Here is a 16,001-nt window from a genome sequence, read left to right on the forward strand (position 1 = left end):
TCCAGAATTTGTTGCCCATCTTTAATTGCTCCACAGCTGAGTGGCTTGCTAGGCCATAGAGGGCTGTTCAGAGTCAACTGATAACCATTACTGAGACTAGTTTTCAATTCCAGACTTACTAATTGAATTTAAATTCCACCTGATGCCATGGTGGGACTTCAACTCTCATCCCCAGGAAATTAGCCCAGGCCTCTGGACTACTAGTTCGCTATGCCATCATCTCTCCTGGTTACACGAAGTTACAGAGATAGAGAGATGGGGCTGTGGGTTTGAAAACTGTAGTGAGAATTTTAATAGATAGATAGAAACATCTGTACAAAATAATAGTTCATAGGCTAAAACATGGGGGGCACAGCAGTTAGCACTGCTGTCTCACAGCGCCAGGGACCAGGGTTTGATTCCTGGCTTGGGTCTCTGCCTGTGCGAAGTTTGTACATTCTCTGTGTCTGCATGGGCTTCCTCTGGGTGCTCCAGTTTCAACCCACAGTCCAAAGGTGTGCAAGTTAGGTGAATTGGCCATTCAAAATTGCCTCTTAGTGTCAGTAGGACTAGCTAGGATAAATGCATGGGGTTATGGGGATAGGGGCTGGGTGGAATTGTTTGGAGCAAACGCAATAGGCTGAATGGCCTCCTGCACTGTAGGGATTCTATAAATTGTATTGCGAAACAGATGTAACTAGTAGCTTTGTGATTGATGATGCCAAACTCTCTAAGTAGGTTGTGCATCCTTCTGTCCCCTTAACTGAAAAAAAGCTGTGGCACATTCAACATTTGAGTGCATTCAAGAGTAAGTGTAGCCATGGTTATAAAGGTTAAGTGGCAATCGTACTGGCTCGTTCCCCCACGCCTGAGAGAGGAGAGACCAGTATATCACTGGTCCTTCACTATCATTGGATCAAAATGCTGGAACTCCCAACATAACAGCACTGAAGCTGTACCTATGCTATGTGAATTGCAGCGGGTCAAGAGAGCTTTCTACTAGTTTCTTGAGGACAGTTAAAGGTGGGTAAAAAAATGATGGCTTTCAGATTTCCTAAGAATGTAGAGAAATTAGTAAATGGGCTAATTGACAGCAGATGAAATTTGATGAAGGGGAAATGTGAAGTATTATGTTCTAGTCAGAAGTATGAAGAAGGCCATATAAATTAAATGGTGCAATTTTAAAAGGAGGTTCAGGAGCAGAGTGACCTGAGGTACAAGTATAGTAGTTGGAGGACTACATTAAGCCACATTAAGTTATGCTGTATGTTTTATAAAATGCTGGTTCGACCCCAGCTGGAGTTGAGTGTCCCATCCTGAGCACCACATTTGGGCTAGGATATCAGGGTTTCAGAGAAACCGTATGAGGAGAGAAACTCGAGCAGAACTTCAGTTAGGTGGAGAGACTGAAGAAACTGGGATTGTTTTCCATAAAGCAGATGAGGCTCACATGAGATTTGATAGTGTTCAAAATCATGAAGGATTTTGTTAGAGTAATTAGGGGCAAATTGACTCCTGTTGCTGATGAGTGAAAGATTTTAAGGTGAACGGTGAAGAATCACTGGAATGTATTGCTGCAAGGGTGGTGGAAAAAGCCTATACATGTTTCTCTAATAGCCTTCAAAGGGACTTGATTAAATACTTGAAGGGGAAATGTTGCAGTGCTATGTAAACAGAGTGGGGTAGTGGAACTAATTGAATAGCTTTACCCAAGAGCATGACGAAGCAAATGGTCTTTTACTGTGCAGTACCTTGATTTGATGATCCTTGATTATCTGGTGAAAATGGTAGTGGACTACAACCTCCTTGGATTGAGCTCTTGTTTCTGTTAAATACAACTAAGAAGCTTACTTCAGAAGCCGGTTTAGAGTCAACCATTTGGGTTGAATTGGAATTACAAGCAGGCCAGAATATATAAGGATGACCAGTTCCTTCCTTTTTCTAATAATCTATAACATCATCATGGTCACTTTTCATTTGCTGATTGCAGATCTTTTAAAAAAAGCCAAAGCAAAATTTTCAAAAAGCCATAGTGAGATTTTGATTTAGTTTTATCTAGAATATTAACTCTGTCTTTTGGATTACTAGTCCACCATGGTGCCTTGCCCTTTTATAAGTTCCCGGATCCTTTAAAAGGGATTTTTCTGAGGAACTTGCTCTTGGGACAAGCATGTTAAATGTCAAAGCTATTGCAAAGCAGTCCTTGTGACAGATGTACAGAAGGGTTTGCAGTACTGTTTTTGCAAATCACTTACTGTCTTTTTGTTTTGTTAAATTAACCATGTTTAAAGCAGAAGCGTCAATCATTGACAAGGCTAAGAAAGGTTCCAAGAGGAAGCGGATAGTTGATGAGGCAGGAGAGCCAGCAAAGCGGCGCTCGGCTCGAGTGAGAAATACCAAATGCAAGAAAGAAGAGAAGATTGATTTTCAGGAACTGTTGATCAAATTTCTACCCTCAAGGTACAGTGAATATTTTAAGTTGCCAAATATACCAATCATAAGCAATTAGTGGCCACTGCTATATTAACAGAGCAGTGTATCCCTAAACAAACTGTCTCAGGAACATGCTGTAGTATAAAAAAGATTGTTCCTGCATGTAACAATTTCCTATCTTGTGATTTCCTAATTGAGTGAAGGAAAAGCTCAAGTTAATGTTAATTAAGAACATAGCACTGGCGTACAATTGGTGAGAATGGCACTTGGTGAGAAATTTAAGGTTGGAGAGGTTGCAGTTGTTCATGGTTACACAGTAGATGCCCATTAAGTTTGTCCACATTGCTCTTTAGGAAGATGTAACAGAAGAGGCATATGTTCCCTGTTCCTGGCTTAGTATCAGTAACTGGTTGAGACATTCAGGACCACTCCATTTCTCCTTCTCCAACGACATTCAATCTGATTATGGCTACTCATCCAAAACCCAACCAGGATCAAAGGGTTGCAAGAAAGTTTTATTGGTTACATTCTATCAAATATCTTTTATCTTAGACTACTTTACACTATCCCCTCTAAGCCTTTCCTATTCCACCAGCCACCTGATCAATGAATTAATACCTATTTTCATCCCACCTTAATCTACCTCTTTCAGCTTTTATTCGTGATGGCTTGCTCTAATCTTCTGTTACAAATTGAAGAACTGACTGATCTTCTACATCTCTGCATTGCTTTACTTTGGATACCTCAGTCATATCAATAACAGTTATATTCCCTCCAAGAATTTTAATTCTATCATGATGTTTACTTTCCAGTCTCTTAACTGCAGCAAGTCCAAATTACAAAATTGGGAATGTTGTTAACTGTTTAAATGAAGCCCACACACAAACAGTGCATGATGTGTCACATCCATTTTCAATACCCATAAAATGTTCCACTTGATTGAAGTTCGTTGTGGTTGATATTTTCTGAGATCTAGTCTGTGTTTCTGGGATTTATGTTTCCGGAAAGCAATACTACTGCTGTACTAATGAAGTGAATTCATACTAACTTCCAGCTCTCTCACTAGGCTGAAAAGGGTAGACCTGGAGGATGAAGATGATGCTTTTGGCACTTTTGAAGTTCAGACAGAGCTGAAAAAGGAAAGTCAGCAACTGATGGGCCCTTACCGGATACAGTTTGATCCTTCATCGTTCATGGAATTAGGTTGGTTTAAAGAGCAGAGTTCCTTTAGATCTGATCTGGATGGGAGCCACAAGTTCTGTATATAACTACCAGCTGGAAGCCACTTGTCAGGTGCTTTGCCCCATTAATCTCAGGACGGCTGAATGCTGGATCAGTCTTGCTATGTAATGCAAGATGGTTTTATGACTAGGGAGTGTGATGTTTTTGTCTCTATTCTATGATTACAGATATAGGTACGTGGCTTTTAAAGTTACATTTCAACAAGAAACCAAGACACAGCAGGTGCTGCGAGAGTGACCATGCAAAGTGCAAACATTTACAAAGTGCTTAAACTTTCTTACGAAGTGCTTTGCATAATTCATATCCAAATATTAGACTTTGACAATTGTGAAAATATTCCAGCTCCTGTAGTTCACGCCCAGCATTCATATGTAATTCCTACATTTTTTCAACCAGCTTTTATTGATCCTGATAGCAAGAATTTTACATTTTTTTAAAATTTTCAAACATCTGTTTACATTTCCAAAGCTGGTCAAAGTAGTAACTCCTTTACATAGGTGACCAAGTTTTTTTTTCTCCAAATCACCAAATGGATGTTGAATTGTGAATATCTGCCTTCACTTACCTTAACCATCTGTGTGAGGCCAATAACGTCTTGCAGTGCTGAAACTTTAAGTTATTAACCAATTCTTTTCCAAATGCTAACTAATTTTTTCTGCACTGCTGTTTATTAACAGTTTCACCACCATCTCAGTATTAGGCTAAGTGGGGAAGAACGTGCTGAATTTATCCCATTTATTTTTAAACATCTGTAGTCAAAGAACAAAGAAAATTATAGCACAGGAACAGACTCTTTGGTCCTCCAAGCCTGCAGAAACTATGCTGCCCAACTTAACTAAAACCCCCCACCCTTCCAGGGACCATATTCCTCTATTCCCATTCTATTCATGTATTTGCCAAGATGCCCCATAAAAGTCACTATTGTATCTGCTTCCAGTACCTCCCCCGGTAGCGAGTTCCAGGCACTCACCACCCTCTGTGTGAAAAAAACAAAAACTGCCTCGTACATCTCCTTTAAACCTTGCCCCTTGTACCTTAAACCTATGCCCCCTAGTAATTGATTCTTTCACCCTAGGAAAAAGCTTCTGACTATCCACTCTGTCCATGCCTCTCATAGTCTTGTAGACTTCTGTCAGGTTGCCCCTCAACCTCTGTCATTCCAGTGAGAACAAACCAAGTTTCTCCAACCTCTCCTCATAGTTAATGCCCTCCACACCAGGCAATATTCTGGTAAATCTTTTCTGTACCCTCTCCTTCTGGTAGTATGGTGATCAGAATTGAACATTATATTCCAAGTGTGGCCTAACTAAGGTTCTGTAAAGCTACAGCATGGCTTGCAAATTTTTAAACTCAATACCCTGGCTGATGAAGGCAAGTATGCCATATTCTTCACTACCTTCTCCACCTGCATTGCCACATCCAGTGACCTGTGTGCTTCTGCCTATCAATACTCTTAAGGGTTCTGCCATTTACTGTAAATTTCCTATCATATTATACCTTCCAAAATGCATTACCTCATATTTGTCTGGATTAAACTCCACCTGTCATCTCTCTGCCCAAGTCTCCAATTGGTCTATATCCTGCTGTATCCTCTGATGGTCCTCATCACTGTCCTCAAACTTACTGATTAAACCAGTTACACTTTCCTCAAATCACATATATATATCAGCAAAGGTTCCAGCACTGATCCCTGAGGAATGCCACTTGTCACAGCTTTCCATTTCAGAAATGCACCCTTCCACTGCTACCCTCTGTCTTCTATGACCAAGCCAGCTCATCTATGATACCATGCGACTTCACCTTCTGCACCTGTCTGCCATGAGGGACCTTGTCAAAGGCCTTACTGAAGTCAATGCAGACAACATTCATTGCCCTACCCTCATCAATCATCTTTGTCATTTCCTCGAAAAGCTCAATCGAGTTAGTGGAACACGACCTCCCCTTCACAAAACTATGTTGCCTCTCGTTAATACATCCATTTATTTCCAAGTGGGAATAAATCCTGTCCTGAAGAATCCTCTCCAATAATTTCACTACTACTGATGTAAGGCTCACTGGCCTGTAATTACCTGGATCATTCTTGCTACCCTTTTTAAACAAAGGAACAACATTGGCTATTCTCCAATCCTATGGGACCTCCCCTGTAGCCAGTGAGAATACAAAGATTTCTCTCAAGACCCCAGCAATTTCCTCCCTTGCCTCTCTCAGTATTCTGGGGCATATCCCATCAAGTCCTGGGGACTTATCTACCTTAGTGTTTCTCAAGAACCCCAATACCACCACCTTTTTGATCTCAACATGACTCAAACTACCTACACATCCTTTCCTGGACTCATCTATCAAGTTCTCTTTATTGAATACTGACGCATTTCCTCTCGCTCCACACATAGGTTCCTTCCCTTGCCCTTGAGTGGGCCAACCCTCTCCCTGGCTACCCTCTTGCTCTTTATTTATGCCTAAAAAGCCTTGGGAATTTTCTGAATCCTGCTGGCCAATGCTTTTTCATGACCCCTTTTACTCCTCCTTACTCCTTAAGTTTCTTTCTACCTTCCTTGTATTCCACACTTGCTTTGTGTGTTCCCAGCTGCCTAGCTTTGACAAATACTTTCTTTTTCTCTTTGACTAGGCTCATAATATCTCTCACTTTGAAAGGTTCCCAAAACTTGCCGTACTTATCCTTCAGTCTTACAGGAATGTGCCAGTCCTGAATTCCTATCAAGTTACACTTGATTGCTTCCCACATGCTAGATGTTGATTTTCCCTCAAACATCTGCCCCCAATCTACATTCATCAGTTCCTGCCTAATATTGTTGTAATTTAGCACCTTCACTTGAGGACTACGCTTATCTTTATCCATCAGTACTTTAATGCTAACTGGATTGTGGTCACTGTTTCCAAATTGCTCCCCTATTGAAACTTGGTCGGGCTCATTCCCCAATACCAGGTCCAGTATGGCCCCCTTCCCTAGTTGGACTATCTACAGAATGTTTCAAGAAGCCCTTCTGGATGCTCCTTACAAACTCTGCTCCATTCACACCCCTAGCACTAAATAGTCCCAGTCAATATAGGGGAAGTTAAAATCTCCCACCACAACTACCCTGTTACTTTTACACCTTGCCAAAATCTGCCTACACATCTGTTCCTTTGTCTCCTGCTGGCAATTGGGCAGCCTATAGTAAACCCCCAACATCGTGACTACACCCTTCCTACCCAAAAGACCCACCCATATTGCCTCACTGTATGAGCCCTCCAAGATGTCCTCCTGCAGTACAGCTGTTTATATTCCCCTTAACCAGTAATGCAATTCCCCCACCCCTTTTACATCCCCCCTCTATCCCACCTGAAACATCTGTATCCTGGAATGTTAAGCTGCTAATTTGTCCTTCCCTTAACCAAGTCTCTGATAGTAACAACATCATTGTTCCAAGTACTGATCCAAGCTCTAAGTTCATCTGCCTTACCTGTTATACTTCTCGCATTGAAACAAATGCACTTCGGTCCACCAGACCCTCTCTGATTAGCAATCCCACCCTGCCTGCTGTTTCTCTGAATCTTACTGGCCCTACTTTCTGGTTCCCCTTCAGCTAATTCATCTTTGCTTTGGTTCCCACCCCTCTGCCAAATTAGCATAAATCCTCCTGTGTAACACTGGCAAACTTCTGGCCAGAATATTTATGCCCTTCCAGATTAGATGCAACCAGTCCTTCTTGTACAGGTCCTGCCTGCCTCAGAAGAGACCCCAATGGTCCAGATATCTGAAACCCTCCCTCCTACCCCAGCTGTTTAGCCATATGTTGACCTGCACTATTTTCCTATTCCTAGCCTTACTAGCACGTGGCACAGGGAGTAATCCTGAGATTACAACCCTGGAGGTCCTATTTTGTAACTTTCTACGTAACTGTCTAAACTGCTGCTGCCACTGCTTTGGCTGCTGTTGTTGTTTTCCCCTGATAGGCCATCCTCCCCCACAGTATCCAAAATGGTATACTTGTTAGAGAGGGGGACGATCACAGAGAGGATGCCTGCACTGACAGCCTGCCTTTTCTAGCGGTCACCTATCTATCATCTGCACCTTGGATGTGACCAGGCTCTAAAGCTCCTATCTATGATGCTTTCCACCTCCTTCATGCTCCTCAGTGCATTCAACTGCTGCTCCAACTTATCCACACAGTCTGTAGGGAGCTGCAATTGGGTGCACTTCCTGCAGACCTAGTTGTCCGAGACGCTGGGCCATCACGGATCTCCCACGTGCAGTATTTAACCCCATTGACCAACATTTCTAGCACCAATTAAATTATTTAAGAAAATTTACAAAATTCTTACCTTCACTTTTACCTTGTTGCAGTGGCCTTTTTTATTTCAAAAATATACTTTATTCGTAAAAATCTCAATTAAACCATTGCAAACCTACATGTCTAAGAATTGCAAACAGTGCAGAATAAAAACATTTTTAAGTCGTATACAAATTACAGTCAATACATTTCAAAACTTAAAACTATATACATGTCTCAAAATTTACTGTGTGCCGTTATTTCTCAGATTGGCACACAGTTACGCAGGTCGAGGGTATTCTGCATTCCCCGGGCCCTTGGTCTGCCTCCGTTAAAAGGCCTTAGTGTAGCCTTTCCCCATTATGCCTTTGCGGCAGCCGTCCCAAGCTCCAGCGCGTTCCTGAGCACGTAGTCCTGGACCTTGGAATGTGCCAGTCTGCAACACTCGGTCGAGGACAGTTTTTTCAACTGGAAGATCAGCAAGTTTCGGGCGGACCAAAATGCGCCCTTCACCGAGTTGATGACCTTCCAGCAGCAGTTGATATTTGTCTCGGTGTGCGTCCCTGGAAACAGCCTGTAGAGCACAAGAGTCCTGCATCACCGAGCTGCTCGGGATGAACCTCGACAAATACCACTGCATCTCACTTCAGACCTTCTTTGCAAAGGCACATTCCACAAGGAGGTTGCCTTTTTTCTTCTTTTTTTTCCGAGGTGTGCCTTTTTTTGGTTAGAGGAGGGAGGGGGGGAAATACTGATGTAGTGTTTCAGGCTACCGCTCCTTGACACCAGATCTTCTGCTTCCCACTTACTAGATGTTGCTGGGCTGACTTCTCTCAGAATGCACCAGTGTCCTCCAGTCTTTTCGCTTCATGCTCATATCTGAGAAAATTGGAAGATTGTGAACAGAGCCTCCATAATTTCTGCTCTTTCCTCAATAAATTATGATGGGTTGCAGCTGGGCTGGGTGACTTTTCTACTTTGAGCATTGGCAGTCTTTAAGTACTTCTCCTTATCTGTAAACTCCCCAGTATCAATTTAGCACCACCTTTTACTGCTATGTTGGCAGCATCCTCTTTGGACAAGACAGTTGCAAAGTACATGGGCAGCATGGCACCGTGGTTAGCACTGCTACTGCACAGCGCCAGGGACCCAGGTTCGATTTCCAGCTGGAGTCACTGTCTCTATGGGTGTTCCATTTCCTCCCACAGTCCGAAAGATGTACTGGTTAGCTGCGTTGGCCATGCTAAATTCTCCCTTGGTGTACTTGAACAGGCATCTGAGTGTGACTAGAACATAGAACATTACAGCGCAGAACAGGCCCTTCGGCCCACGATGTTGTGCTGACCAGTTAAAAACCAATGACCCTCTGGATGACCCTCTAACCTAAACCAACCCCTTTTCATCCATAAACCTATCCACGGATCTCTTAAACGCCCCCAAACTAGGCGCATTTACAACTGCAGCAGGCAGGGCATTCCAATCCCTCACCACCCTCTGGGTAAAGAACCTACCCCTGACATCCGTCCTATAACTACCTCCCCTTAATTTAAAGCCATGCCCCCTCGTGCTAGCTTTCTCCATCCGAGGAAAAAGGCTATCACTGTCCACCCTATCTAAACCTCTAATCATCTTATATGTTTCAATAAGATCCCCTCTTAGCCGCCTTCTTTCTAGCGAAAACAATCCCAAATCCCTCAGTCTCTCCTCATAGGACCTCCCCTCCATACCAGGCAACATCCTGGTAAACCTCCTCTGCACCCTCTCCAAAGCCTCCACATCCTTCCTATAATATGGGGATTTTCACAGTAAACTCTTTGCAGTGTTAATGTAAGCCTACTTGTGACTAATAAATAAACTTTACTCCTTTAGTATCTTTTCCATACCCTCTGGCCCCAAACTTTGATTACCCTTTTATGATTTGTGTTTATAAAAGACCGTTGGAGTTTCCCTTTTATGTTACCCATTTCTTAGTTGATCTACAGAGGGTGAAAAATGGTCAGCACTCAGAGCCATTTTTATGATTCTTTTGAAAGAAGTTCAATTTCATCATTCTACATTGAGTTCTTTCTAAACCTATGCCTCATTTTTCAATGACTGCTTGGAGTTAATATTTATTGCCTTTATTTTTTAAAATCTGAAAGTAACCAAGCACTGAAAGATAAGTGTGTTTCTGATGTAATTTGCAATGAGGTGAAACCATATTTAATGCTAATCATTCTTAAAATCCATGGTAATATCGATGTTTATTTTTATACAAACAGAAAAACACGACGTGCACAAGTTTTTGCTGAACAATCTGAAAAATGGTGGTGTATTAGATTTGATGCTGAAATATTTAAAGGCACTTGGTCAGAAGTTCTTGGCAAAATGGCCAACTGGGCTGGCAGAGGTAGTCCTTTCAATCTACAACAACTGGAGAAAGCACTACAGTAGCCTACCTAATCCAATCCTGAGAGAGTGCAGCAACCAACACATCAAGGTACTGCCATAAAACAAAGTCATTTTCAGTAGTCTTTAGGTTTGTTTTTCTATAGTATTGTTTTTTTTTTGAAACAACATTTTCTGAATTTTCTTCCTACATTTTCTGAGCACTTAAGACTTTGACACCGAGATGGTACTTCACTTGTTTTAAGTCAGATGGATGGAAATGCAATTTCACCCAATTGCCTGGAAGGCCTTATGATGTGTAATCTGTTTGGTTTAACCTATGGACAATCTTCAGGTTTTGTATTGTTCAAATAGGTTGTTCTTTGGAACATAACCATGTGACAAACTTCCTCCTGAGAACTGTGTGTTTGTCAGTACCTGGGAAAAATTATTTAAATTGAAAAACGTATAAAAGCCCTGCCCCAATTTCGCATTAAAAGATTTCATCACATTGCATCTAAAAACAACAAGAACATGGAAAAAGAAAATTACATAAAAGTTAAAAAACAAATATATTTATTTTACTGTTGAAGCTTTTGTTTTCTAATGGTTTTAAACTATAAAAGTTCACCTTTTCCTCAGGTTGTTAGCTACTTATACGTTAAGATTAGCCAATAGTTATAGATTGGTATCAACACTAAATAGCACTTGACATCCATATGGATCTTGCATTAGTTTATATATTTTTGAAGCATTGTATGTGAGAGTTGACTGAGATACTGGATTTAAGTGAAAACACTGGTCCTGTGGGTAGGAGAGTGAAAAACTACTGGAGCAGAGGTCTGGGTGCAGCAGGAAACAGTCACTTTGCTGGTTTCTTTTGATTCTAAGTCTGGTCAGAATTTGAAAAACATCTCGACTTGCCCTTACACACTGAAGATTATTATTCAGATTGGATTAAGACTTCATAGGTGCTAGTTGCCCCCAGTGCCTCATCCATTTTTCATTAATTATCCAGATGGTCAACATCAGTAGTCTCACTGGGTCATTGTTTCAGCCAGAGCCAGGCGTGATCTGTTCTTGATTATATTGCCATTAAGTAACAGTAACAAATCCTTTAAATAAATCTGGAATATAAAAGCTAGCCTCAGTAATGGTGGCCATGTACCTATCTTTTGATGTAAAAACCCATCTGGTTCACCAGTGTCCATTTGGGGTATTAAAATCTGCCGTCCTTAATTAGTCTGTCTTACATGTGACTCCATGCACACAGTAATGTAATTGAACTCTTGACTGCCCTCTGAAATGGCGTAGCAAGCCACTCAAATTAAGGACAGTTAGAAATTGGGTGGCACAATGGTTAGCACTGCTGCTTCAGTGCCAGGGACCAAGGTTTGATTCCTGGCTTAGGCCAATGTCTGTGTGGAGTTTGCACATTCTCTCTGTCTGCGTGGGTTTCTTCCGGGTGCTCCAGTTTCCTCCCACAGTCCGAAGATGTGTGGATTAGGTGGATTGGCCATGCTAAATTGACCCTAGTGTCAGAGGATTAGTAGGGTAAATATGTGGGATTATGGGGAATAGGGCCTGGGTGGAAATGTGGTTGGTGCAGACTTGATGGGCTGAATGGCCACCATCTGCACTGTACATTTCTATGATTCTATGAAATAGGCAACAAATATTAGCCCTGCCAGCATCATTCCCATGCCATGAAAGAATAAAGCTGAAGATATTTTCATAAGATAGCAATAAAAAGTCTAAGCTCTAGCATTCTAACATCCACTGATGCCCCCCAAAAAGGAATAAAATTGGAATGATAACTTTTGGAAAATGCATTGTTGTGGTGGGAAGTATTTTTGAAAGGCTGATTATTTCAGTCAAATTGAATGCATAGCTGAGTTGTTGAGGGTTTTGTTTACTTTTTCCACCAATAACTGTCCTAGTATGGTGTTTTACATCAGCATGCTTCATTATTCTCCCTTGCCTTCAGGACATGATGGTGATGTGCTTGGTGTGTATGGAACTACAGCTTGATCAATGGCTTCTGACGAAGTCTAAAAATACCACAGGTAGGAAGCACCTACTTCACAGGTGCAATGTTTTCTTCAGGCTAACTTTTTCATTTGTGGTCTTCTGTTCTTTTCTCTTATTTACAATGTCAATTCAGTTCAAATTATCCTTGAGCTCCCATTCTCTTCTTTTATAGACTGCATATAGAGCAACAGCTGGTCGAGGCACGATACGCCAGGAGTGGCGGTGTCTATCATTGTAATACTCTTATGTTTATGAGCTGGGTACTAAGTTGCTGTCTGTCCCATGGTCTATCCCAGGTGACCACAATCATACACAGGATAGATTTTATTCCTCCATTTGTGCAGCAGGTATCCACATTTGCCATGGTTTGTAGGGATGTGGTTTAGCAATGTCCCTCAGCTTTTTGGGAGGTCAAATCCAGGGAATTTCGGTGCTGGGTCTTTCATGAGGTGCTTGTTCGTGACTTTGATTTAATTCCCCCATTTTTATATGCTGGAATCTATTTGTCTACATAGGAAGTCCCTTCAACCCCGACCTGATGTGATGTTCAGAAAATGTTCTAAAAATTAAATCAGTTTAGTTTAAATTGATATTTCTATCCATATTCTGATGAGATTGCTTTTACTGATGGTCACATTTCATTGTCTGCATTCCTGACTGCAATTTGTTTTTTCTGTTGAGTATAACCTTAAAAAAGGGGACCCCCCCGATTGTAAAGTCCTTATGAGTTTCATCCAAAATGGCAGTCCTGTTTTGATTAGGCAGGTATCCCTTCTGATGGTATCTAGTAAAAACACTTCACACTTGGATTGTGCACGGGGAATGACTACCTGCTTACACTTAACCTGTGTGCTTGCTTTTTCAGTTTCCCCTCGGAAATGTACTTCTAGCAACACAGCCGCACAGCTGGGGCCAGATTTTCCAGGAAGCCATTACTTAGGAGATCTCATTCAATTAGCCTTCACTTCCTCTCAGAGGGACCTGTTCGAGAATGACTGGCTTGTGTTTGTGGTTCAAGTATATTGGTTGAAAGCCAGATTCATGGCATTACAGGTTTGTATTTGTGAATATAAATACAAGGGAACGGGGCTTCTTGGAATGAGAGTTGGATAGTAACAGTTTCTGAATTGTCAGATTGCAATTAAGGGGAGGCGGACAGGGATATCATTTTTGAGGAGAAACATTTTAATTTTTAAAATTCCATTCAATTAAGGGAAAGTGTGCAGTGTGTGGAGTTAAGAAAAGCATTGAGGAAACATGAGAAATGTTTCTATTGGCTAAATAAATCTGGACCCAGCTTTCTTGTGCAAGTTGAAAACTGCCTTTAATTTGGGACCATTGGCTATTCCCAGAGGGACTGTAAGGACAGTGCATGCAGGATATGATAAATGGAGTGCATAGTTTCCAGAAGTCAGGCATTATTAGTTCATTCGTAGGTCAATGTAGATTCTTTCACTCTGTAACTGACCATGCTATTACCTGAACATGGAGGTCTGAATCAGATTATTGTTGTGTATTGTAACATCCCAAGTTATTTTACTTGTGGGTAGTTTGAAATTTTGAGTTACTACTTCTCTATGTGCAGAGATCTGAAGCAAGCAGTCATGAACAGCAATGTGGATGATTGTGTAAATTTTGCGGTGCTTTCTCCTGCAAACAGGAAACAAAAAACGTCTTAAGGGCCATTTTTTTCTATTCCACAATCTGTTTCCTTGATATCTCTCCAATGAGCTTTTAATCTGCTACATGGCGTAATCCCCAATTTCTGGATACCAAATAGGATATTTAGTTTGTGCAGCTTCTAAACCATGAGGTTAAACATATACTAACCATCTGTGACAAAAGCCAAGGGTGTTCTTTTTGGCTGTTCAAATTTAGTATTGAATTTTTGATTCATGCGCATGCAACAGAAGGAGGACATATTTTTATAGTTAATATGACTGGGTATACTTCACAACACACTTGCCAATATTGATTTTTTTTTAAAATTCTGCTTTAATTTGGAAGGGTTTAAATATACAGTACTTCATAGTCTTCTCTCCCTTCCCCATCCCCTGCACTCCAACATTCTAGAGATTGTGCATAGCTTATGTAGTCTGTTTTTTACATCATCCACAGTTTCAAGGTCTGTCTCCTTTTTACTGTTGAATTGCTGGCTGCCTTGATTAATCCAACTAATTAAACAGTTGTTAGGCTCATCTTAAAGAATGAATGAATTTTTGATAGTACTCTTTAGCTTTTTCAGATCGCTGTTTTAATTTATTTTTGCATGTTGAGATGACTACATCATCTTGTTTTGAAAATTGTTGTGCAACGTTCATTTTTTTTTGTTTCTCTTGCTGTACAATCCGATGAATATAGCTTTAGCTTCAATTCAACGTTCTTACCATGGTATTATCTACCTTTTGTGGTAGGCAACTTGTGTTCAAAATAGCATGGTGACAGGTAAATTGTAATCTGGTGGCATGCTGGCCCATCATGTCATGCAAGGTTATAAATTTTAATGCAAAGGAGATAGTGTGCAGCACAAAATGCCTTTGTATTTTGAACATAAAACTTGAGGGCTTGCTAGAGAGCCTGAACTGTCACTCCTACGGGGGTATGCAATGCTTTGCTTTTCTGTTTTTTGCCATCCATATCAACTCTGTGAGCTTCTAGATCAGATATTGTGCAGGCCCGGAATAGCACAAAACTTCCTATCTTATACCTGTGAGCCTGTAACTAATTGTGATAAATAGAATTATGAATGCACATGTGCGATAAATTGTAGGTGACTTATCTGTCTGTAAGAGGAGAGGATAATTTGATTTGATTTATTATTGTCTCATGTATTAACATACAGTGAAAAGTATTATTTCATGCAGACAATGAGACTATACAGACAAAACATACTGTTCATAGAGAAGGAAATGAGAGAGTGCAGAATGTAATGTTACAGTTATAACTAGGGTGTAGAGAAAGATGAACTTAATGCAAAGTCCATTCAAAAGTGTCACAGCAGCAGGGAAGAAGCTGTTCTTGAATCAGTTGGTATGTGACCTCAGACTTCTGTATCTTCTTCCCAAAGGAAGAAGGTGGAAGAGAGAATGTCTGGGGTGCAGGAGGTTTTTAATTATGCTGGCTGCTTCGCTGAGGCAGTGGGAAGTGTAGACAAGAGTCAATGGATAGAGGCTGGTTTGCTTGATATATTGGGTTACATTCACGAGCCTTTACAATGTTACAATGCGCTCTCTCTCTCTCTCTCTCTCTCTCTCTCTCTCTGTCCCTCCCTCTCTCTCACCCTTTTCCCTCCACCAGTTTCATGTTTCACTATATTCTTTTCACAGGGAGATATGGAGCAAGCCCTGGAGAGCTATGATATCTGCACTAGTTTGTTTTGCAGCTCATTAGGAATTAAGCTGGGAAGCAGGAATAGTGATGGTTTTACTATCAGACTGCCAAATCTACATGTGGATTCTGCCATATCACTGGAGGAGGTATAGACATTTTGCTTTCTACACTGAAAATATTATGGACAAAAACAAAGAAAACATTGTTTTTTTCATATTTGATTATGGACATTAGTGTGATAACAATATCCACATATTATCTCAGTGCCCCTGTACTATGAACTACTTGCTTGTCAAGGTAATAGACATTTTTTTCCAGCCATGTCTGTCTGTTATTGCCACTCAGGTA

General features: G+C 41.0%; 1 protein-coding gene across 2 annotated transcripts in view; it reads left to right on the forward strand.

Moving 5' to 3' along the window:
• cabin1 (calcineurin binding protein 1) overlaps positions 1-16,001 on the forward strand; it is a 464,629-nt gene that overhangs the window by 37,008 nt on the left and 411,620 nt on the right. For both annotated transcript variants that reach the window (XM_080208567.1, XM_080208568.1), the window contains exons 9-14: positions 2,274-2,439; positions 3,479-3,615; positions 10,187-10,404; positions 12,280-12,358; positions 13,189-13,376; positions 15,650-15,799. In XM_080208567.1, coding sequence (XP_080064693.1) covers positions 2,274-2,439; positions 3,479-3,615; positions 10,187-10,404; positions 12,280-12,358; positions 13,189-13,376; positions 15,650-15,799 — 938 coding nt within the window. The remainder of the gene's footprint in view (positions 1-2,273; positions 2,440-3,478; positions 3,616-10,186; positions 10,405-12,279; positions 12,359-13,188; positions 13,377-15,649; positions 15,800-16,001) is intronic.

The sequence above is a fragment of the Carcharhinus amblyrhynchos genome, chromosome 20, assembly GCF_965287045.1.
Source record: "Carcharhinus amblyrhynchos chromosome 20, sCarAmb.v2.hapA, whole genome shotgun sequence".
NCBI classification, from domain to species: Eukaryota; Metazoa; Chordata; class Chondrichthyes; order Carcharhiniformes; family Carcharhinidae; genus Carcharhinus; species Carcharhinus amblyrhynchos.